Raw genomic sequence first — 25,101 nt, 5'->3', positions numbered from 1 at the left:
GTCCTATAACCCCTAAAGAAATAGAAGCAGTTACTACGATTCTCTCCCCCCGCCAAACGCCTAGAGCCAGATGATTTTAGTGCAGAATTATATTAGTCTTTCTTTCTTTTTTTTACTATTTATTTTTATATTAGTCTTTCAAAGAAGAGTTAGTAACAATACTCCTCAAAATATCCCACAAAAAGAAACAGAAGGAACATTTCCAAACTCATTATACAAGGCCACAGTTACTCTGATACCTAAAGTACACAAAGACTCAAAAAGATATAGGATTTCAGACTAATTTCTCTTGGGAACATTGATGCAAGAATACCCAATAAAATATTCCTAAGTTAAGTCCAAAAAGTCATCAAAGAAATCATCCACTATGATTAAGTAGGCTTCATCTTGGAGATACAGGGATGGCTCAATATTTGAAAATCCATCAATGTAATCCACCATACAAACAAACTGAAAGAAAAAAAAAACCACAGGATCATCTCATTAAATGCCGAGAAAGCCATTTACGAAATCACACCTTTATGTTAAAAATTTTCGAGAGTTAGGAATCCAAGGAACATACCGAATAAAAGAAACACACAGCCAGCCAATAATCAACATCAAATAAACGAGAAATGAAAGCAATAACACTAAAATCGGGGAAAAATAAGGCTGCCCCTTCTTTCCCCTTCTATTCAATGTAGTACTTGAAGTTCTAGCTGGAGCAATAAGAGAACAAAAGGAAATCAAGAGGATACAAATTGGATAGGAAGAAGTCAAAGTATCACCATTCACAGATGATATGAATATATATATATATATATATCTCCCCAGAAATTATATCAGAGAACTCCTATAGCTGATAAACAGCTTCAGCCAAGTGGCTGAATACAAAAGTATCTCAAAGAAATAAATGTATCTCCTTTATACAACTGATAAACAGGCTTGTTCATGCAGGCACGTTAGCAGAATCTTGGCCAGTGTGAGTCCAGGAGAAGGAGCCTTCTCTGGAGATGGTTTTCAGCGAAACAGGCATCTTTATTGGGAGTGGTGTGGTCTACATAACCCTTGGGACATTGGTAGGGTTTTTTTTTTTGGGGGGGGGGGTGAGTGTACATCATTGGCAGAGGCTGAGTTTCTGGGAATGCTTCATTTGCATGAAGAGAATTCCTGGTGTTAGCTGGATATATTCTTATGTGGAGATATGAAGTTTAACATGAATCCTGGCTACCAGGCTACATGACTACCTCAAGGGTAGCAGAGCTGGGGAGATGTGCTATGTGTGTGGGTAGATTCTGTCCTAGAGCAAGGCAGGTGTCGGGTTGAGATGTTTCAGGGTTTGGACATATTTTGACTTTACTCTGTAAATGGCTCCCACATTCACATGGATACCCAGACCATCAATGAAGAGCAGAGAACAAGAACCCTTAGATCCCTAAAGATCAACAGTAAGGGAGAAATGGTGGGGAAGCTTAGAGCCAGAAGTTCTTTGACATGCCTCAACCAGAGATGAGAGTCTACGAAAGAAATGTGAAAGAAAGAACAAATACAATCCAGGATATATAAGCTCACAAATGTGACCACCAGCATCAGGATGGTGTGGGCTGCTCTGGTCTCAGCATGGCCTCTGTCGTTCTGATTACTGTTATGTATGTAGTGCATTTTCTGGTGGTGTCTGTTTAGGTGAATCACCATGGAGACACTGGTCCAGACCATGATGCCAATGAACATGATGTCATGGGAAAACCGCAAGAATCTGATGCCTACACTGAACCCAGAGGTGGAGCAGACCCACATGCCTTTAGAATCAGTGTCATTATGTGATTTCTGTGGACCGCTGACCTTTATTGGTATGTAAGCACTGTTTAAGACACTGAACAACCAGCAACTGTAACAAGAATAACTTAGAACCTTGGGGGATCTTTCCCTGAACAGGACCCTAGCCCAGTTACCAGAAACAAGAGTGACAAACTGGTAGGTGCTCAGGGCACAGGTGGAACACATGTTTGTGCCTCGAGCCACCTCATGAAAGAAGTATCCAAGTTTACATGTGAGGTCAGTTGCCGGTTTCCTTGGAGCAAAACCCATCATATTGTATAAAAATGGCAAGGGAAGAAGAATGAAGGCGTTGGCCACAGCCAAGTTGGTTAAAATGACTTGTATAGGCCTCAGTTGGGAGTCAGTCAAGATTGGAGAGAAATTATGGAGAAACAGAAGGATGTTGCCCACAGTCCCTACCACAATCTGGCAAAGCAAAACAGTCTGAAGAGCAACTTCTTCTGTGGTTTTCAGGGTTTTATTTTGAGACAACATGGAGATGGCTTCACTGGACAATGGTGTAAGAATCAGGTTGGTTGAACAGTGTTTCTTCAAGAGTCTCCTCAATCATCTGAGATTTTCAACTGAGTTGGAACATTTTTTTTTCTTTTTTTTTTTGAGACAAGGTCTCTCTGTGTAAGCCAGGCTGTCCTGGAACTCACTCTGTAGACCAGGCTGGCCTCGAACTCAGAGATCCGCCTGTCTCTGCCTCCCAAGCGCTGGGATTAAAGGCGTGCGCCACCACCGCCCGGCAAGAACATTTTTTTCTTGAAAAAAATTTGCACTGCTTTGCCACACTAAAGGAGGTTTTTCTGGGAAACACAGAATGGACATTGATCCAGGATATCAACTTAACATGTTCCCTTCACTCATGATGGACCTGAGTGTGAGATGCAACTCTACCTCTCTTGTCCAACACTGTGACACTCATTTTAACATAGCATGGGCTCTGCATATGTGTACAGGAACATTTGTAGACAGGAGTGCATTTTCGCTTCATGAGAGTTAAACATCATTCCTCATGTTATAACAATGGGTTAAGAAACACAAATTTGTTGTTGGAGAGGTGATTCTGGATTTAACAATCTCCTCTCAGCTTTGTGGTACTTTATTCATGTATTTCCAGTCATACTCGCAAGCAAAACAGTAAGATGCATACCATAAATTAAGTATATCTTTAAAAATATAATAATTGGATGGAGAGACGGCTCTGAAGTTACGAGCAATGTCTTGTTCTTCCAGAGGGTGAGGTTCGTTACCACCACTCTTACGGTTGCTCAAAGCTGTAACTCCGATTCCAGAGCGCTGGGACCTTCACAGCCGTACAAGCAGGCAAAACGCCAGTGAACATAAAATATAAGTAAAGAGATTTTTAAAATTGTAAAACAAAATTAAGATCCATGCTTTATAAAAGAACATTTATGAGGAACTGGAAAGATGGTTCAGTGGTTAAGGGCACTGACTGCTTTTCCAGAGGTTCTGAGTTCAGTTCACAACCTCCACATTGTGGCTCACAACGGTCTGAAACGGGATCACATGCTCTCTTATGTTGTGTCACATACATTAAATAAATAAATAAATAAATTAATTAATATATCTTCATATAAAGCAGAGCGAATGAAATATGTCCTCCAAATGAATCCACACAGTGTTCATGTATTTTCACACACTAATCATCATAATGTTAGAATACAAATGTTATTTTAAAAATGTGCTTGTTTTCTGTTCCCACAGAAGAACCTTAATTTTACACATGTATCATGTATGTGGGAAAAATTCTGAGGGATGCTAGCATATCATTGATTCATAACTGCCTGAGTTTTATTTGTTTTTCTAAGGGCTCGGGTGCTGGACACAGAGCTGAGTGAACCACAATAAAAACCATTACCACCATCACCATTAAATACTTTGCACACACGAACTATTTGAATCTTTGTTTTATAAAGCTCATGTTTCATCTGCAATTTACTTTGTTTTTTTTTCCCACATAGGAACAATAAGACTCCATCCAAAAACTAAAAACCTGCCATCTCATGTATGGATGTCACATTAAAGAACATTTTGAAGTAAGTGCTGAACCATAAAATAGGCATTTTCTTTAGATTAATGAAATCATTGACATAGTTAGGTCATCCATAGAAAAAAAGACAAAATTATTCTAATAACTAATGTTCACTTCATAAGACCCATGGATTGTAGGAGGGACAAGAGAACTTTAAGCAGAAATCTAAACTTGTAGCTATCTCACCTGCTCAGTCCCAGCAAAGATGGGGTAGTTCACAGAGACATGGGCCAACTCCTGACAGTTACTGAAGAAACAGCTCCTACTTCCTCTCCCTTTGAAGAAAACCTCTGTGTATCCATTTCCTAAGACAAATTCAAAGAAATGCCTACCTCTCCCATGTTTTCCATGACGTTCCATGTACATCACTGAATGAGGCCAGATATCAGAGCTCATAAAGGTGTCTGGTCCTCACATCCCTCAGAGAGTCCATTCCTGTGTCACATGTGCTGTTATCGAACATGACTGTATGGGGATATTGGAATACTTTTAATGAAAGAAAAATTATTTATCCCAAGAGCAAATCACCATTTTCACTTTTTGTTAATTAATGATGATACCCAAGAGTTTGTTATATTGTAATGAGTAGTAAAGCAGAAGTGAGAAGAAGAAGTTTTCCTTGTTTCCTTAGGGAGGATTTAAGTTGTAAAGTGGTGTTCGAATCAGGTGTGGAGAGGTGCTCTTCAGGGTATATCAAGGGATATGTTAGGCAATATCTAGGGGGTGCATTACACCATATGCTTTCATCTTGCAAAATCCGGCTGACATCAAGTCCTTCCAGACAGACCATCACCATGCAATCTGGAATCCTTTATTTTCCCTTGTGTGGACAAGGGCACTTTAGTTTTACAAGAAAACAACTGAAGCCTGTGTTACCCCCCTGACCTCTTGGGTTATTCCAAGGTCGATTTGTTTCGAGGTAGATCATAATTTATTTTCTGAGTCCTTCATGGAGACTTATTAGTATATTAGACTGTACCACTTTTTTTTTTTTTTTTTGGTTTTTCGAGACAAGGTTTCTCTGTGTAACCCTGGCTGTCCTGGAACTCACTTTGTAGACAAGGCTGGCCTCAAACTCAGAAATCCACCTGCCTCTGCCTCCCAAATGCTGGGATTAAAGGCATGCGCCACCACTGCCCAGAGGTTGTATCACTTTTTATAGAAATTTACATGGAATGATTCAATTCTGTAAGTACATGCTAGGAAATGGGTTGAGGAATCATTTACTAATTTAGTGAATCACCCATATTCACTGCTGCTGTAGTTATAATAGCCAAGATAAAGAAACAGCTTAAATGTCCATATCCCATGTACAGGCAACATATTTTGGGATAGTCCCTGCTTCAGTTGCTCATGACCACATGAAGATTAAGCTGTATGTCTGCTACATTTGTGTAAGGCCCATCCTGTGTTTGTTCTTTGGTTGGTGGTTCAGTCTCTGATAGCAATAAGGGTCGAGGTTAGTTGACTCTGCTGGTCTTCCTGTGGAGTTCCTATTCTCTTAGAGGCTACAATTCTTCCTCCTCTTCTTCCATAAGAGTCCCCAAGCTCCATCCACTGTTTGGCTGTGGGTGCCTACATCTGTCTGAGTCAGCAGCTGGTTGGAGCCTCTCAGAGGCAGCCATGTTAGAATCCTTTCTGTAGACATAACAGAGTATCATTAATAGTTTCAGGGATTAGTGTTTGCCCATGGGATGAGTCTCAAGTTGGCCAGTTACTGGTTGGCCGTTCCCTCAGTCGCTGCTCTATCTCCCATCTCTGTATTTCTTGTAGACAGATTTTGGTACAAAAGTTTTGTCATTGGGTTGGTGATCCTATTATTCCACTGGGGTTCCTGCCTGTTTACAGAAGGTGGCCACTTTAGATTCCATATCCCCAATGCTGTAGGTCAAAGCTAAGGATCCCCATTGATTTTATGTCGCCTCCCTTATCTGTAATCGCTCTCGTCCTGGTGATGTCCCTGACCTCTACACCCTCATCAGTTGCAGAATTCCATTTATTTGTATGGCCATCTGGCTATCCCTCCTGTCCCTCTCCACATGTGGTCCTGAACCCCTCCCATTTCCCTCCACATTCCGTCTTGCACCCGGTTCCTTCCTTCCTCGGCTTCTTATGACTATTTTATTCCCTTTTGTAAATGAGATTCAAACATACTCGCACTGCCTTTCTTTCTGTATAGTTTCTTTGGGTCTGTGGAGTGTAGCATGGTATTTTATGGCTAATAGCCACCTTTTTCTTGGATATTTTATTTACTTACATTTCAAATGTTATCCCATTTTCCAGTTCCCTTCCAGAAACCCCCTACCCTATACCCACCTTTGCTTCAATTAGGGTGCTCCCCCACCGACCCACCCACTCCTGTCTTCCAGCCCTGGCATTCCCCTACACTGGGGCATCGGCCACTGTCAGGCCCAGGGGCTGCTCCTCCCACTGATGTCCAACAAGGCCATCTTCTGCCACATATGTGGCCGGAGCCATGGATCCCTACATGTGTACTATTTGGCAGGTGATCCAGACTCTTGAACGGTCTGGTCATTGACACTGTTGCTCTACCCACGGGGCTGCAAATTTCCTCAGCTCCTCCAGTTCCTTCTCCAACTCCTCCATTGTGGACTCTGTGCTCAGTCCAATGGTTGGCTGTGTGCATCTGAGCATCCACCTCTGTATTTGTCAGGCTCTGACAGAGCCTCTCAGGAGGCAGCTATATCAGGCTCCCAACAGCAAGCATTTCTCAGCATCTGCAATTGGGTCCAGTTTTGGAGTCTGGGTTATGGGATGAATTCTTAGGTGGGGCAGTCTCTGGATGGCCTTTCCTTCAGTCTCTGTTCCACATTTTGTCTCCATATGTCCTCCTGTGAGTATTTTGTGCCCCCTCCTAAGAAGCACTGAAACACCAACACTTTGGTCTTTCTTCTTCTTGAGCTTCATATGGTCTGTGAATTTTTATCTTGGGTATTCTGAGCTTTGGGGCTAATATCCACTTATCAGTGAGTAAATACCATGTGTGTTCTTTTGTGATTGGGTTACTGCACTCAGGATGATATTTTCAAGTTCCATCCATTTGCCTGTGGATTTCATGAAGTCATAGTTTTTAATAGCTGAGTAGTATTCTAGTGTGTGTGTGTGTGTGTGTGTGTGTATATATATATATATATATATATATATATATATATATATATATATATATATACATATATATATATTATCTGTATCCATTCTTCTGTTAAAGGACACCTGGGTTTTTCATCTTCTGGCTATTATAAATATGGCTGCTATGAACATAGTGGAGCATGTGTCCTTATTACATATTGGAGCATCTTCTGGGTATATGCCCAGGAGCGGTATAGCTGGGTCTTCAGGTAGTACTATATCCAATTTTCTGAGGAACCACCAGACTGATTTCCAGAGTGGTTGTACCAGCTTGCAATCCCACCAACAATGGAGAAGTGTTCCTTTTTTTCCACATCCTGGCCAGCATCTGCTATCACCTGAGTTTTTAAACTTAGCCATTCTGACTTGTGTGAGGTGGAATCTGAGAGTTGTTTTGATTTGCATTTCTCTGATGACAAAGGATGTTGAACATTTCTTAGGTGCTTCTCGGCCTTTCGAGTTTCCTTAGTTGAGAATTCACTGTTTAGCTCTGTACCCAGTTTTTAATCTTTTTTTTTTTTTTTGCTTTGTTTTTGTGTACCCAGTTTTTAATACGGTTATTTGGTTCTTTCAAGTCTAACTTCTTGAGTTCTTTGTATATAGTTGATATTAGCCCTCTATCAGGTGTAGGATAGGTAAAGATCTTTTCCAAATATGTTGTTGGACATTTTGTCCTATTGACAGTGTCCTTTGCCTTACAGAAGCTTTGTAATTTATGAGGTCCCATTTTTTAATTGTTGATCTTAGAGCATAAGCCATTGGTGTTCTGTTCAGGAAATTTTCCTCTGTGTTCATGTGTTCGAGGCTCTTCCCCACTTTCTTTTATATTAGATTCAGTGTATCTGGATTTTTTTGGAGGTCCTTGATCCACATGGACTTGAGCTTTGTACAGGGAGATAAGAATGTTTCAATTTGCATTCTTCTACATGTTGACCACCAATTGAAATAGTGGCATTTGTTGAAAATGCTGTCTTTTTTCTACTGGATGGTTTTAACTTCTTTGTCAAAGTCCAAGTGACCATAGGTGTCTGGCTTCATTTCTGGGTCTTCAATTCTATTTCATTGATTCACCTGCATGTCACTGTGCCAATACCATGCAGTTTTTAATCACTATTGCTCTGTAACACAGCTCAAGGTCAGGAATGGTTATTCCCCCAGAAGTTCTTTATTATTGAGAAAAATTTTTACTATCTTTGTTTTTTTTTTTTTTTTTTGTTATTTCAAATGAATTTGAGAATTTCTGTTACTAACTCTATGAAGAATTGAGTTGAAATTTTGATGTGGATTGCACTGAATCTGTAGATTGCTTTTGGCAAGATAACCACTTTTACTATATTAATCCTGCCAATCCATGAGCATGGGAGATCTTTCCATCTTCTGAGATCTTCTTCGATTTCTTTCTTCAGAGACTTGAAGTTCTTGTCATACAGACCTTTCTCTTGTTTGGTTAGAGTCACACCAAGATATTTTATATTGTTTGTGACTGTTGTGAAGGGTGTTGTTTCCCTAATTTCTTTCTCAGTCCATTTATTTTTTGAGTATAGGAAGCCTACTAATTTGTTTGAGTTGATTTATATTCAGCCACTTTGCAATTTTTAGGTTACTTAAGTATGCTATCATATCATTTTTAAATAGTGATGTTTTGATTTCTTCTTTTCCATTTGCATCCTTTTGAATTCCTTTTTTTTTGTTAAATTTCTCTAGCTAGAACTTAAAGTACTATATTGACTACATAGGGAGAGAGTGGGCAGCCTTGTTTAGTCCCTGATTTTAGTGAGATTTCTTCAAGTTTCTCTCCATTCTGTTTGATGTTGGCTACTTGTTTGCTTTATATTGTTTTTACTATGTTTAGATATGGGCCTTGAAATTCTGATCTTTCCAAGACTTTTAACATGATGGGATGTTGAATTTTGTCAAATGCTTTCTCAGCATCTAGTGAGATGCTCGTGTGGTTTTTTCTTTGAGTTTGTTTATATAGTGGATTACGTTGATGGATTTCCATATATTGAACCATCCCTGTATCTCTGGGCTGAAGCCTACTTGATCGTGAATGATCATCTTGTTATGTTCTTGGATTCGGTTTGTGAGAATTTTATTGAGTAGTTTTGCATCAATGTTCATAGCAGAAATTGGTCTGAAGTTCTCTTTCTTGTTGAGTCTTTTTATGGTTTAGGTATAAGCATAATTGTGGCTTCATAAAACAAATTGGGTATTATTCTTTTTTATTTTGTGGATAAATTTGATGAGTATTGGTGTTATGTTTTTGAAGGACTGATAGAATTCTGCACTAAAAGCATCTGACCCTGATCGTTTTTTTGCTTGGGAGGCTTTTAGTGACTGCTTCTATTTCTTTAGGCATAATGGGACTGTTTAGATGGCTCATCTGATCCTGATTTAACTTTGGTACCTGTTATCTGTGTATAAAATTGTCCATTTCATCTATATTTTCCAGTTTTGCTGAGTATAGGTTTTTGTAGTAGGATCTGATGATTTTTTTGTATTTCCCCAGTTTCTGTTGTTATGTCTCCCTTTTCAGTTCTGATTCTGTTAATTTGGATACTGTCTCTGTGCCCTTTGGTTAGTCTAACTAAGGGGTTATGTATATTATTGATTTTCTCAAGAAACTGGATCCTGGTTTTGTGGATTCTTTGTATAGTTCTTTTTGTTTCTACTTGGTTGATTTCAGCCCTGCATTTGATTATTTCATTCCGTCTACTACTCTTGTCTGTATTTTCTTCTTTTTGTTCTAGAGCATTCAGATGAGCTGTCAAGCTGCTAGTGTATGCTCTCTCCAGTTTCCTTATGGAGGCACTCAAAGCTATGAGTTTTCCTCTTTTTTTCCTTCATGTCTTTCTCTTGTATTAGGACCCAAACTAAGATTTTGAGCACTATATTTGAATAACAGTAGGAGAGTAGGCACTATTGTCTTGCTTGCTCCAGAGTCTGCAGATATGTTCTCAATGCATATCCTCAAAACTACCCATTAAGCTCTGTCTGTGTATTTGTTGTGTTTACCCTGTATTGTGCCAAAAGATATTCTTTCTATTTCTAATTTCTTCAAAATTTATTCTTTATATAAAAGGATATTAAATCTTGATTAAAAGTTCTGCTTTTATTGAAATGGTCATGGTATTTCTGCTACTAGATCTATTTATGGAGTGTATTTTAGAGATCTGAGTGTGTTTAGTTAACATGGTCATGATGCATATTCTTAATATGTTGTTAAAATTTTTTGTATCTATACTTGGCCTGGAAATTGGTCTACCATTTTGTTGTTGCTGCTGCTGTTGTTGTGTCTGTATCTGCATTGAGTATCAGGATAATGATGGCTTTACAGATTGAGTTGGGAATATTCTTTTCTTTCAATTTTTGTGGAACAGTTTAATTATTAGTGTTAGCTCTTCTGTAAAATTTTGGTAGAATTTAGCAAACTCAGCATGTCATTGAAGGCATATTTTAAATTACTGCTTTAGTCACATTGTTTCTTGGAAACTGCTTAAGTTGCATGTATCTTCTTGGATTAATTTTGGTACACCATATGTGTTTATGGATTTTTAAAATTCTTTTATTTTTAAAAATTTTTTAAATCTATTTTTATATTTTATTTACATTTCAGATGCCAACCCCTTCCCCCATTTCCCCTCCCTAGAAAGCCCCTATCCCATGCCCCCTTTTCCTTTTTGCTTTTATACATTTTTTTAATTAATCAAAGGCTTTATACGTTTGGTAATGCTCAATCAGAAGTGTAACCCAATACCCAACCTAGATATATAAACTATCTTTGACTGGTGGAGACACATGAACATCTGCCTCCATGCCCCCCTCTCTTTCTCTCTCTTTCTCTCTCTCATCACCTAGCTTCACCCTTCCTGTTAAAATAAATTTTTTTCTCTCAAAATGCAATTAGAGCATAATTATTCCTAATTGTACCAGTGAGGTACAAGGTAGTCCTAATACCCAGTCCATCATTTTGTTGACTAACCAGAACCTCTGTCATCTCTCCTAACTAAAACACTTAGTTTTGAACCTGGCTTTTTTCTTGGCTTTAGAATGAATGTCAGCTGAAAACCATCCACTCAGATCTTTTCTCTCAAAGTAAATAGCCAGGATTGGCTATGAGACTATAGGTCTTCAACCCCGTCAGAAATCCAGAATGACTGAGTTAACTGAAATTATGGGAAGCACTAAGCATAGCTTCTAAAACTTAGCCAATTTATAGAGACCGCCGAACACCTGGAAAGTCCCTATACTACTGAACGTTGGAGCATCAAATCTTCAGCCTTCTGGCCCAGAATCATCTGACAGACCTTAGTGACGCAGAATTATTAAGGGCTGATTACTCTGTCTTAGCAGATATAATCAGTCGATTATTCTGCAAGTGTGTCCTTTTCTGGACAGTAATTTATCTGTAGATAGAAAGAGACAATACTTGCCTAGTGGCTGTCACTGCACAACTAGAGTAACTCCAAGGATGCTCAATTTCTTCTTAGAATCCACGACAGGAAACTGTCAGGAGCAGACAGGTCTCTAATCAAAATGAACATTAATATAGAAATATTTGTAACATCAATTCTATGGATTTTTGACGTTTTGAAAACCAACTATCCATGTAAGGTAACCTGGACTGTTGTCTGTTAACTCCTCTCAGCTATTTCTAAATAAAATATAGAAAACACCCTAACAATAAACTCAAAGCCCTGAATTTGCTATAGTCCCTTAACTCATAGGCTAACCGTCTCAAATCAGTTAAAAAAGTTAAAGATGGATTGGGTCTAAACCTTGTATTCCTAAATGTGTTATATAGGCACAATGCCCATGAGAGTATCAATATTCATCTCACTTTTATATCAATAAGAAGCTCATACCAATGAAAACCTTAAATTTGAAATCAAAGTAAATTTTGTACCATTTAAGAAATTATAACTTCATCTTGATATTAATTATACAGATTTCTACCAATAGGTTATGGCTATGCAATAAGTCCTAGCTAATTCTCCCTGTTCCAACAAAACCAATACTTGTCCCTAGAAAGACAGACCCATATTAACCACCTTAGTCCCCAAGCCCAGGGAATTGGGGCATTGACTCTTCTTTAACTTCTTCAAGCTGATTACGGGCGTTGAGATATTAGAAGAAAGAGGGGTGGGGGGGAAGAGTAAATTGATAAGCCTCTGATGCTGTGTCTTCACTGCATCCAGATGGAATTCCAGGACATTGGAGGTTTGGACAGGTCTGCTCAGTATGCTTGATGAGTAGATACACCAAGGCTGTGTATTCTGCAATATACAATTCTCAGAACAAGTTTTAGTATCAAGAAAAAAAATTTTCCCCTCTAGGGGGCTGACATTTTTTTTTAAGATGTTGGTTCTAACAACTTTTCTTCCCCCCCCTTTTAAAATTGGTTGTAATATTTACATTTCAAATTTTATCCCCTTATCCCATTCCCCCCACCACCCAGGAACCCCTTATCCAATCCCCCCACCTTGTGCTTCTATGAGGGTGTGATTTTCCAGTTTCTATGATGCTGTTTCCATTAATGTAAATTGCCTCCTAAATTTCTAAATCCTTCCCTTTGTGTTGTTAAATCTCCTATTTTTCTTTCTTTTCTTTCTTTTTTCTTTTTTCTCCTTTTCCCCCTTTTTCATCTTTTTTTTTAAAATTGGGTATTATATTTACCTTTCAGATTTTATCCCCTTACTCTACTTCCTCCCACTACCCAGAAACCTCCTATACCATCCCCCCCCTCATGCTTCTATGAGGCAGTGCCCGCACCTACCCCCAACTACCCCCTCCCCACCCTCACATGCCCCCCCCACTCTGTGTTCGTTTTTCATGGGACCAAGAAACTCCTCTCCCACCTATGCCCGACAAGGCCATCCTCCCCTACATATGCTGCTGGAATCATGGGTCCCTCCCTATGTGCTCCCAGGCTGGTGGTTTAGACCCTGGGGGGGGGGGCTCTGGTTGTTTGGTATTGTTGCTTTCCTCCTGGGGTCACAAACCCTTTCTGCTCCTTCAGTCTTCTCTCTAAGTTCTCCATTGGGAAACCCCTGATCATATCAGTGGTTAACTGTGAGCATCGTCCTCTGAGTGTGTTAGTCTTTGGCAGACCTCTAAGTAGACAGCTATATCATGTTCTTGATGGCATGCACTTCCAGCCATCCACATCAGTGTCTAGCTTAGGTGACTGTACATGGGATGAATACCCAGGTGGAATGGTCTCCTGATGGCCCCTCCTTCAGTTTCTGTCCCATATTTTGTTTCCATATTTGCTCCCTTGAGCATTTTTGTTACTCGTTCTAAGTAGAACTGAGGCATTCCCTCTTGGTCTTCCTTCTTCATGAGCTTCATGTGGTCTTCGGGTTGAGTCTTCACTATTCCAAGCTTTTGGGCTAACATCCACTTAACAGTGAGTAAATACCATGTGTGTTCTTTTGTGATTGGGTTAACTCACTCAAGATGATAATTTCTAGATCCATCCATTTACCTAAAAATTTCTCGAATTCATTATTTTTAATAGCTGAGTAATACTCCATTGTGTAAATGTACCACATTTTCTGTATTCATTCCTCTGTTGAGGGACATCTTGGTTCTTTCCAGCTTCTGGCTATTATAAATAAGGCTGCTATGAACATAGTGGAGCCTATGTCCTTATTATATGTTGGAACATCTTCTGGGTATATGCCCAGGAGTGCTATAGATGGATCCTCAGGTAAGGCTATGTCCAGTTTTCTGAGGAACCACCAGACTGATTTCCAGAGTGGTTGTACCAGTTTGCAATCCCACCAACAATGGAGGAGTGTTCCTCTTTCTCCGCATATGGATTCTTTTTATTTTCTTCTAGATTTTTCCAGTTTTTTAGGTTGTAAGTATTCTCTAATGACCTTTCAGATTTTACTGGAGTCTGTTGCAACAGCCCTCTAATTTTATTAGGTTGGTATTTTTTTTTTGTTAGTGTGATTAGGAAGGTTGCTGATCTTGATCATAGTTACAAAGAATCTACCCTTTGATTCTATATACTGGTTTTTAGTATCCATTTAATTAATTTAAAAAAATTTTATTGGATATTTTATTTACATTTCAGATGTTATCCCCTGTCCCCATTTCCCCACACCCCACCCAGGAACCCCCCTATCTCATCCCCCCTCCTTCTGCTTCTATGAAGACATGTCCCCACTCCCACCTCCTCACCCACGTATTCCCCCACACTAGGGATCCAGCCTTCATGGGACCAAGGACCTTCTCTCCCACTTATGCCTGACAAGGCCATCCTCCCTTACATATACAGCTGGAGCCATGGGTCCCTCCCTATGTGCTCCCAGGCTGGTGGTTTAGACACTAGGAGCTCTGGTTGGTTGGTATTGTTGCTCTCCCCATGGGTCTGTAAACCCTTTCAGCTCCTTCAGTCTTCTCTCTAACTTCTCCATTGGGAACCCCATGATCAGTTCAATGGTTAGCTGTGAGCATCCACCTCTGTATATTTCAGGCTCTGGCAGACCTCTAAGGAGATAGCTATAGCAGGCTCCTGTCAGCATGCACTTCCTGACATTCACATCAGCGTCTACCTTTGGTGACTGCACATGAGATGGATACCCAGGTTGAATAATTTCTGGACAGCCCCTCCTTCAGTTTCTGTCCCATGCTTTGTTTCCATATTTGCTCCCATGAGTATTTTGTTACTCCTTTTAAGAAGGACCAGAGCACCCACACTTTTGTCTTCCTTCTTCATGAGATTCATGTGGTCTGTGAGTTGCATCTTGGGTGTTTCAAGCTTTTGGGCTAAACTACAATTATCAGTGAGAGCATACCTTGTGTATTCTTTTGTGATTGGGTTACCTCACTCAGGATAATATTTTCTAGTTCCATCCATTTACCTAAGAATTTCTCAAATTCATTGTTTTTAATAGCTGAGTATATTCCATTGTGTACTTGCACTACATTTTCTGTATCCATTCCTCTGTTGAAGGACATCTGGGTTCTTACCAGCTTCTGGCTATTATAAATAAGGCTGCTATGAACATAGTGGAGCATATGTCCTTGTTATATGTTGAAGCATCAGGTGCTTTAGAGATGGCTCAGCAGTTAAGAGCACTGACTGCTCTTCCAGAGGTCCTGAGTTCAGTTCCCAGCAACCACATGGTGGCTCACAACCATTTGCAACGGGATCTGATACCCTCTCCTGGTGTGTCTGAAGACAGTGACAGTGTACTCATTGTATATATAAAATAAATAAACAAAATATGTTGAAGCATCTTCTGGGTATATGCCCAGGAGTGGTATAGCTGGGTCCTCAGATAATGCTATGTCCAGTTTTCTGAGGAACTGCAAGACTAATTTCCAGAGTAGTTGTACCAGTTTGCAATCTCATCAACAATGGAGGAGTGTTTCTCTTTCTCCACATCCTCACTAGGATCTGCTATCACCTGTTTTTGATCTTAGCCATTCTGACTGGTGTGAGGTGGTATCTCAGGGTTGTTTTGATTTGCATTTCCCCGATGACTAAGGATATTGAACATTTCTTAAGGTGCTTTTCAACCAGTCCAGTTTCTTCAGTTGAGAATTCTTTGTTTAGCTCTGTACCCCATTTTTTATTAGGATTATTTGGTTGTCTGGAGTCTAACTTCTTAAGTTCTTTGTATATATTGGATATTAGCCCTCTATCAGATGTAGGATTGGTAATGATCTTTCCCCAATCTGTTGGTTGCTGTTTTGTCCTATTGACAGTGTCCTTTGTCTTACAGAAGCTTTGCAATTTTATGAGGTCCCATTTGTCAATTCTTGATCTTAGAACATAAGCCATTGGTGTTCTGTTCAGGAACTTTTCCCCTGTGCCTAGGTATTCGAGGGTCTTCTCCACCTTCTCTTGTATTAGTTTCAGTGTATCTGGTTTTAGGTAGAGGTCTTTGATCCACTTGCACTTGAGCTTTGTACAAGGGGATAAGAATGGATTGATTTGCATTCTTCTACATGTTGACCTCCAGTTGAACCAGCACCATTTGTTGAAAATGCTGTCCTTTTTCCACTGGACAGTTTTAGCTCCTTTGTCAAAGATCAAGTGACCATAGGTGTGTGAGTTCATTTCTGGATCTTCAATTCTATTTCATTGATCTTCCTGCCTGTCTCTGTACCAATACCATGCAGGGTTTTTTTTTTTTTTTTTTTTTTTTTTTTTTTTTTTTTTTTTTTTCCACTATTGCTCTGTAGTACAGCTTGAGGTCAGGGATGGTGATTCCCCCAGAAGTTCTTTTATTGTTGAGAATAGTTCTCACTATCCTGGGTTTTTTGTTATTCCAAATGAATTTGCAAATTGCTCTTTCTATCTCTATGAAGAATTGATTTGTAATTTTGATGGGGATTGCATTGAATCTATAGATTGCCATTTTTACTATATCAATCTTGCCAATCCATGAGCATGGGAAACCTTTTCATCTTCCAAGATTTTCTTTAATTTCTTTCTTCAGAGACTTGAAGTTCTTGTCATACAGATCTTTCACTTGCTTCATTAGATTCACACTGTTTCATATGCCTTTGTTTTTTTAAATAGCTACATAGTATTCCATTGCGTAGATGTACCACCTTTTTTTTTTGTTTTTTTTATTAGATATTTTATTTACACTTCAGATGCCATCCCCTTTCCCCATTCCCCCCCTTAGAAAACCCCTATCCCATGCCCCCTTATCCTTTTTGCATTTATACATTTTTTAAAAATAATGTTAATCATAAGCGTTATAAGTTTGGAATTGTTCAATCAGAGGTGTAACCCACTGACGAACCTAGATATAACAACTATCTTTGACTGGTGGAGATACATGAATATCTGCCTCCCTGTCTCCCCCCTCTTTCTCTCTTTCATCACCTAGCTTCTCCTCTCCTTCTTCTTCTCCTCTTCTTACTCCTTTTCTTCCTCTCAGTACTCCTCCTACCTTAGCTCCTCCTACACATCACCCTTCCTGTTAAAATGAAACTTTTCTTTCAAAATACAATTAGAGCATAATTATGCCAATTTGTACCAGTGAGGTACAAGATAGTCCTAATACCCTGTCCATCCTTTTGTTGACTAACCAGCACCTCTGTCATCTATCCTAACTAAAACATTTAGTTCTGAACCTGGCTTTAGGATGAATGTCAGATGACGACCATCCACTCAAATCTTTTCTGTTATGGTAAATAGCTATAAGTTTTCAACCCCATCAGAAATCCAGAATGACTGAGTTAATTATAATTGTGGGAAGCACTAAGCATAGCTTCTAAAACTTAGCCAATTTATAGAGACCTCTGAACACCTGAAAAGCCCCTATACTACCGAACGTTGGAGTATCAAATCTTCAGCCTTCTGGCCCAGAATCATCTGACAGACTTTGGTGATGCAGGATTATTAAAGACTGATTACTCTGTCTAGGCAGATATAATCAGTCGACTATTCTGCATGTGTGTCCTTTTCTGGACAGTAATTTGTCTGTAGATGGAGAGAGGCAATTCTTGCCTAGTGGCTGTTACTGCACAACTGGAGTAACTCCAAGGATGCTCAATTTCTTCTTAGAATCCACGACAGGAAACTGTCAGGAGCAGACAGGTCTCTAATCAATATGAACATTAATATATAAATATTTGTAGCATCAGTTCTATGGACTTCTGATGTTTTGAAAACCAACTATCCATGTAAGGTAACCTGGACTGTTGTCTGTTCACTCCTCTCAGCTATTTCTAAATAAAATATGGAAAACACCCTAACAATAAACTCAAAAATATGAATTTGCTATAGTCCCTTAACTCATAGGTTAACCGTCCCAAATCAGTTAAAAAGGTTAAAAAAGGGCTGGGTCTAGGCATTGTATTCCTAAATGTGTTATACAGGCACAATGCCCATGAGCGTATCAATATTCATCTCATTTTTATATTAATAAGAGGCTCGTACCAATGAAAACCTTAAATTTGAAATCAAAGTAAATTTTGTACCATTTAAGAAATTATAACTTTATCTTGATATTAATTATACAGATTTCTACCAATAGGTTATGGCTATGCAATAAGTCCTAGCTAATCCACCCTGTTCCAACAAAACCACTACTTGTCCCTAGAAAGACAGACCCATATTAACCACCTTAGTCCCCAAGCCCAGGGAATAGGGGCGTTGACTCTTCTTTAACTTCTTCAAGCTGATTAAGGGCATTGAGATTTTAGAAGAGGGGTGGGGGGAAGAGTAAGTTGGTAAGCCTCTGATGCTGTGTCTTCACTGAATCCAGATGGAATTCCAGGACATCAGAGGTTTGGGCAGGTCTGCTCAGCATGCTTGATGAGTAGATACACCAAGGCTGTGTATTCTGCAATATACAATTCTCAGGACAAGTTTTAGTATCAAGAAAAAAAATTTTTCCACCCCCAGGGGGCTGACATTTTTTTTTAAAGATGTTGGTTCTGAAGACTTTTTTTTTCCTGCTTGTTAAAATTGGTTGTAGTATTTACGTTTCAGATTTTATCCCCTTAGCCTACTTCCTCCCACCACCCAGAAACCTCCTATCCCATCCCCCTCCTCATGCTTCTATGAGGCAGTGACCACACCTACCCCCCTCACTATCCCCTCCCCGCCCTCACATTCCCCCCCCCACTGTGTGTTCATTTTTTTTTTTATGGGACCAAGAAACTCCTCTCCCACCTATGTCCGACAAGGCCATCCTCCCCTACATATACCTCTGGAGTCTTGGGTCCCTCCCTATGTGTTCCCAGGCTGGTGGTTTAGACCCTGGGGGGCTCTGGTTGTTTGGTATTGTTGCTTTCCACCTGGGGTCAATAACCCTTTCTGCTCCTTCAGTCCTCTCACTAAGTTCTCCATTGGGAAACCCCTGATCATATCAGTGGTTAATTGTGAACATTGTCCTCTGAGTGTGCTAGTCTTTGGCTGACCTCTAAGGAGACAGCTATATCATGTTCCTCACATTATGCACTTCCAGCCATCCACAACAGTGTTTAGATTAGGTGGCTGTACATGGGGTGAATACCCAGGTGTAATGGTCTCCTGATGGCCCCTCCTTCAGTTTCTGTTCCATGTTTTGTTTCCCTATTTGCTCCCTTGAGCATTTTTGTTTCTCGTTCTAAGTAGAACTGAGGCATCCCCTCTTGGTCTTCCTTCTTCATGAGCTTCATGTGGTCTGTGGGTTGAGTCTTCGCTAATCCAAGCTTTTGGGCTAACATCCATGGAGATATGTTTGTGTAACTATCGTCTTTTGGGGTTTTTGGAAGATTACTTTCTTGCTTTTTCTAGGTTGTAGTTTCCCTCCTTGTGTTGGAGTTTTCCACCAATTATTCTTTGAAATGCTGGATTTGTGTTGAGATACTGTGTAAATTTGGATTTGTCATGGAATATTTTGGTTTCTCCATCAATAATGATTGACAGTTTTGCTGGGTATAGTAGTCTGGGCTGGCATTTGTGTTCTCTTAGGGTCTGTATGATATCTGTCCAGTATCTTCTGGCTTTTATAGTCTCTGGTGAGAAGTCTGGTGTAATTCTTATAGGTCTGCCTTTATATGTTAATTTGCCTTTTTCCCTTACTGCTTTTAGTATTTTTTCTTTGTTTTGTACATTTGATGTTTTGACTATTATATGGCAGGAAGTATTTCTTTTCTGGTCTAAACTATTTGGAGTTCTGTAAGCTTCTTGTATATTTATGGACATCTCTTTCTTTAGGTTAGGGAAGTTTTCCTCTATAATTTTGTTGAGGATATTTACTGGTCCTTTTAGTTGGGAGTCTTCCCCCTCATCTATACCTATTATCCTTAGGTTTGGCCTTCTCATTGTGTCTTGGATTTCTTGTATATTTTGGGTTAGTAGCTTTTTGTATTTTGCATTTTCTTTGACAGTTGTGTCAATGTTTTCCGTGGTATCTTCTGCACATGAGATTCTCTCTTCCATCTCTTGTATTCTGTTGGTGATACTTGTGTCTATGACTCCTGATCTTTTTTTAGGTTTTCTATCTCCAGGGTATTGTCCCTTTGTGATTTCTTTATTGTTTCTACTTCCACTTTTAGATCCTGCATGGTTCTGTTTAATTCCTTTTCCAGTTTGGTTGCATTTTCTTGCAATTCCTTAAGGGATTTTTGTGTTTCCTCTTTAAGGGTTTCTATCTGTCTACCAGTGCTCTCCTTAAGTTCTTTGAGAGTGTTATTTATGTCTTTCTTAAAGCCCTCTATCATCATCATGAGAAGTGATTTTAATTCTGAATCCTGCTTTTCTGGTGTGATGGGGTGTTCAGGGCTTGCTCTGATGGGGGAGCTGGGTTCTGATGATGCCATGTAACCTTGGTTTCTGTTGCTTACGTTCTTGCTCTTGCCTTTTGCCATCTGGTTAACTCTAGTGTTGCCTGTACTTGCTCTCCCTGACTGAAGCCTGTCTTTCTAGTTATCTAGCTTGTGTCTGATCTCCTAGGGGTCCAGATGTCTCTGTGATCTTTTCCAGCTGCACTGATTACAGTGGTATCTCTAAGATGCCTCAGGATATGGTGCCTCCAAGGTAGTAGTCCAGCTAGGTGTCTGCTGTTCTGGGTGCAGTGTCTCCTCTAGAATATCTCAGGATATGTTGTCTGAAGCTCTGAGTTCATTTGTTCTTCTGTGGCTCTGGATTGAGTGGACCTTCCAGTATGTCTCAGGTGGAATCCGGGGTCCACACAACAGCAGACCTGGCAGAGGTCTGATCCAGGCCTCAGATCTGAGAACTAGTTTCTAAGACACTGTCCAAGTTCGATTGCCTGGGATCCCTGCTTCCACTGGGTTCTTGGATGTTGGGGCCAGAGCTGCCACCCAAGATCTGCTCAGTGCTCTGGCCCAGACCAGAAGGAACCAGTGTTCCGGGCCGGGAGTGACTTCCTGGGTCCTTTTGGTTCCCAGTTACTCCCTGTTTAGGGCGGGCCCTGCTGTCTGCTTACCTAAGATACTGCCTGAGTTCGAGTGCCTGGGATCCCTGCTTCTTCTGGGTTCTTGGAGGTTGGGGACAGAGCTGCCACCCAAGATCTGCTCAGTGCTCTGGCCCAGACTGGAAGGAACCAGTGTTCCGGGCCGGGAGTGACTTGATGTACCATCTTTTAAAAATTCATTCTTCTAGGTTGTTTCTGGTTTCTGGCCATTAAGAAAAAACTGCTATGAACATAGTTGTGCAAGTTTCTTTGTGGCATGGTGGATTATATTTTAGGAATATGCCCAGAAGTGGTAAAGTTGGGTCTTGAGGAAGAACTATTCCCTATGTTTTGAGAAACTGCCTAAATTTATTTCCCAATTTGTTATATAAGGTTGCCCTTCAACCAGCTATGGACAAGCATTTTCTGTGCTTCAGATCTCGGACAGAATGTGTGAAAAAAAAATTTGAAAGCAGCATTGAAACAATAACAAAAAATTCATGGTCAGCAAAGACCACCAACAATTTGTTAAATTTAGTCATAATAAAATATTAAGTCCCTGCAGGGGCAGGGTGACCAAAAATAAAGGCATGCAAGGGCGTGCCCAGACAAGTCCAAACAAGCCCAAGTGGGTAATGGGCTATCTGGTGTTTACTTCTCTCTCCCTCCCTTTCTTGGAGGTCCGAGGTTCTGCAAGTTCTGCCAGTTCTGCAAGTTGCTGATATTTGAAATATCCAATCATTTGTAACCATGCCAAATTTTCCCGCTCTCCCCAACCCCTACCCATAAATATCCCAAGTTTCCTGGGTTCTGGGTCGGAACCTCTATCTCCTTTTTTTTTATTTTTGTTATTCCAAATGAATTTGCAAATTGCTCTTTCCATCTCTATGAAGAATTGATTTGGAATTTTGATGCGGATTGTGTTGAATCTGTAGATTGCTTTTGGCAAGATGGCCATTTTTACTAAGTTAATCCTGCTAATCTGGGAGCATGGGAGATCTTTCCATCTTCTGAGATCTTCTTCGATTCCTTTCTTCAGAGACTTGAAGTTCTTGTCATACAGATCTTTCACTTGCTTGGTTAGATTCACTCCAAGATATTTTATATTATTTGTGGCTATTGTGAACGGTGTCATTTCCTTAATTTCTTTCTCAGCCTGTTTATCCTTTGAATAGAGGAAGGCTACTGATTTGTTTGAGTTGTTTATATATTCAGCCACTTTGCTAATGGCATTTATCAGGTTTAGGAGTTCTCTGGTGGAAATTTTAGGGTCACTTAAGTATACTATCATATCATCTGCAAATAGTGAAATGTTGACTTTTTCCTTTCCTATTTGTATCCCTTTGACTTCCATTTGTTGTCTAATTGCTCTAGCTAGGACTTCCAGTACTATATTAAATAGGTAAGGTGAGAGTGGGCAGCCTTGCCTAGTCCCTGATCTTAGTGGGATTGCTTCAAGTTTCTCTCCATTTAGTTAGAAGTTGGCTACTGGCTTGCTGTATATTGCTTTTACTATGTTTAGGTATGTGCCTTGAATTCCTGATCTTTCCAAGACTTTTAACATGAAGGGATGTTGAATTTTGTCAAATGCTTTCTCAGCATCTAGTGAGATGACCATGTGGTTTTTTTGAGTTTATTTATGTAGTGGATTACATTGATGGATTTTTGAATATTGAACCATCCCTGCATTCCTGGGATAAAGCCTACTTGATCATGATGGATAATTGTTTTGATGTTTGTTGGATTCGGTTTTCGAGAATTTTATTGAGCATTTTTGCATCAATGTTCGTAAGAGAGATTGGTCTGTAGTTCTCTTTCTTTCTTGGGTCTTTCTGTGGTTTGGGTATGAGCATAATGGTAGCTTCATAGAATGAATTGGGTAGTGTTCCTTCTGTTTCTATTCGATGGAATAGCTTGAAGAGAATTGGTATTAGGTCTTCCTTGAAGGTCTGATCGAATTCTTCACTAAAACCATCTGGTCCTGGACTTTTTTTTGGTGGGGAGACTTTTAATGACTTCTATTTCTTTAGGGTTTATAGGACTGTTTAGATGGTTTATCTGCTCCTGATTTAAGTTTGTTATCTGGTACCTGTCTAGAAAATTGTCCATTTCACCCAGATTTTCCAATTTTGTTGAGTGTAAGCCTTTGTAGTAGGATCTGATGATTTTTAAAAATTTTCTCAATTTCTGTTGTTATGTCTCCCTTTTCAGTTCTGATTTTATTAATTTGGATACTGTCTTTGTGCCCTTTGGTTAGTTTGGCTAAGGGTTTATCTATCTTGTTGAATTTCTCAAAGAACCAGTTCCTTGTTTTGTTGATATTTCCTATAGTTCTTTCTGTTTCTACTTGGTTGATTTCAGCTCTGAGTTTGATTATTTCCTGCTGTCTACTCCTCTTGGGTATATTAGCTTCTTTTTGTTCTAACGCTTTCAGGTGTGTTAATGTATGCTCTCTCCAGTTTCTTTTTGTAGGCACTTAGAGCTATGAGTTTTCTTCTTATTACTGCTTTCATGGAGTCCCACAGGTTTTGTTATGATGTGTCCTCCTTTTCATTAAATTCTAAAAAGTCTTTAATTTCTTTCTTTACTTCTTCCTTGACTAAGTCATCATTGAGTAGAGCATTGTTCAGTTTCCACAAGTATGTGGGCTTTCCATTGTTTTTGTTGTTATTAAAGACCAGCCTTAGTCCATGGTAGTCTGATAAGGTACAAGGGATTATTTCAATCTTTTTGTATCTGTTGAGGCCTGTTTTGTGAACAATTATATGGTCTATTTTGGAGAAGGTACCATGAGGTGCTGAGAAGAAGGTATATTCTTTTGTTTTAGGATAAAATGTTCTATAGATGTCAGTTAAATCCATTTGGTTCATAACTTCTATTAGTTTCATTGTGTCTTGGTTTAGTTTCTGTTTCCATGATCTGTCCATTGCTGAGAGTGGGGTGTTGAAATCTCCCACTATTATTGTGTGAGGTGCAATGTATGCTTTAAGCTTTAGTAAGGTTTCTTTCGTGGGTTCCCTTGCATTTGGGGCATAGATGTTCAGAATTGAGAGTTCTTCTTGGTACACTTTTCCTTTGATGAGTATGTAGTGTCCTTCCTTATCTTTTTTGATTACTTCTAGTTGAAAATCAATTTTATTTGCTATTAGAATGGCTACTCCAGCTTGTTTTTTGGGGCCATTTGCTTGGAAGATTGTTTTCCATCCTTTTACTCTGAGATAGTGTCTGTCTTTGTCACAGAGGTGTGTTTCCTGTATGCAGCAAAATTCTGGGTCCTGTTTATGTATCCAGTCTGATAGTCTGAGTCTTTTTATTGGAGAATTGATTCCATTGATATTAAGAGATATTAAGAAAAAATGATTGTTGCTTCCTGTTATTTTTGTTATTAGAGGTGGAATTATGTTTGTGTAACTATCTTCTTTTGGGGTTGTTGGAAGACTACTTTCTTGCTTTTTCTTGGTTGTAGTTTACCTCCTTGTGTTGGAGTTTTCCATCCATTATTCTTTGAAGTCCTGGATTTATGGGAAGATATTGTGTAAATTTGGTTATGTCATGGAATATCTTGATTTCTCCATCAATAGTGATTGAGAATTTTGCTGGGTATAGTAGTCTGGGCTGGCATTTGTGATCTCTTAGGGTCTGAATGATATCAGTCCAGGATCTTCTGGCTTTTATAGTCTCTGGTGAGAAGTCTGGTGTAATTCTTATAGGTCTGCCTTTATATGTTAATTTGCCTTTTCCCCTTACTGCTTTTAGTATCTTCTCTTTGTTTTGTATATTTGATGTTTTGATTATTATATGGCAGGAAGTATTTCTTTTCTGGTCTAAACTATTTGGAGTTCTGTAAGCTTCTTGTATATTTATGGACATCTCTTTCTTTAGGTTAGGGAAGTTTTCCTCTATAATTTTGTTGAAGATATTTACTGGCCCTTTAAGTTGGGAGTCTTCACCCTCATCTATACCTATTATCCTTAGGTTTGGTCTTCTCATTGTGTCCTGGATTTCCTGGATGTTTTGGGTCAGGAGCTTTTTGCATTTCGCATTTTCTTTGACAGTTGTGTCAATGTTTTCCATGATATCTTCTGCACATGAGATTCTCTCTTCTATCTCTTGTATTCTGTTGGTGATGCTTTCGTCTATGACTCCTGATCTTTTTCCTAGGTTTTCTATCTCCAGGATAGTCTCCCTTTGAGATTTCTTTATTGTTTC

At 39.4% G+C, this 25,101-nt stretch overlaps 1 protein-coding gene across 1 annotated transcript; it reads right to left on the bottom strand.

Annotated features, from left to right (window-relative positions):
* Positions 1-1,359: 1,359 nt before the first annotated feature.
* LOC143440653 (vomeronasal type-1 receptor 4-like) lies at positions 1,360-2,292 on the bottom strand. The gene has a single exon (XM_076927440.1). It carries the CDS (start codon positions 2,290-2,292, stop codon positions 1,360-1,362), a length of 933 nt encoding a protein of 310 aa, XP_076783555.1.
* Positions 2,293-25,101: the final 22,809 nt, after the last annotated feature.

The sequence above is a fragment of the Arvicanthis niloticus genome, chromosome 30 (assembly GCF_011762505.2).
Source record: "Arvicanthis niloticus isolate mArvNil1 chromosome 30, mArvNil1.pat.X, whole genome shotgun sequence".
Lineage (NCBI taxonomy): Eukaryota > Metazoa > Chordata > Mammalia > Rodentia > Muridae > Arvicanthis > Arvicanthis niloticus.
The sequence above is the reverse complement of the archived record's forward strand: the minus strand, read 5'-3'. Positions and strand labels throughout refer to the sequence as shown.

Excerpts from the sequence above, each read along its gene's own strand:
- LOC143440653 (XM_076927440.1), bottom strand. The coding sequence starts at position 2,292 with ATGTTGTCTCAAAATAAAACCCTGAAAACCACAGAAGAAGTTGCTCTT.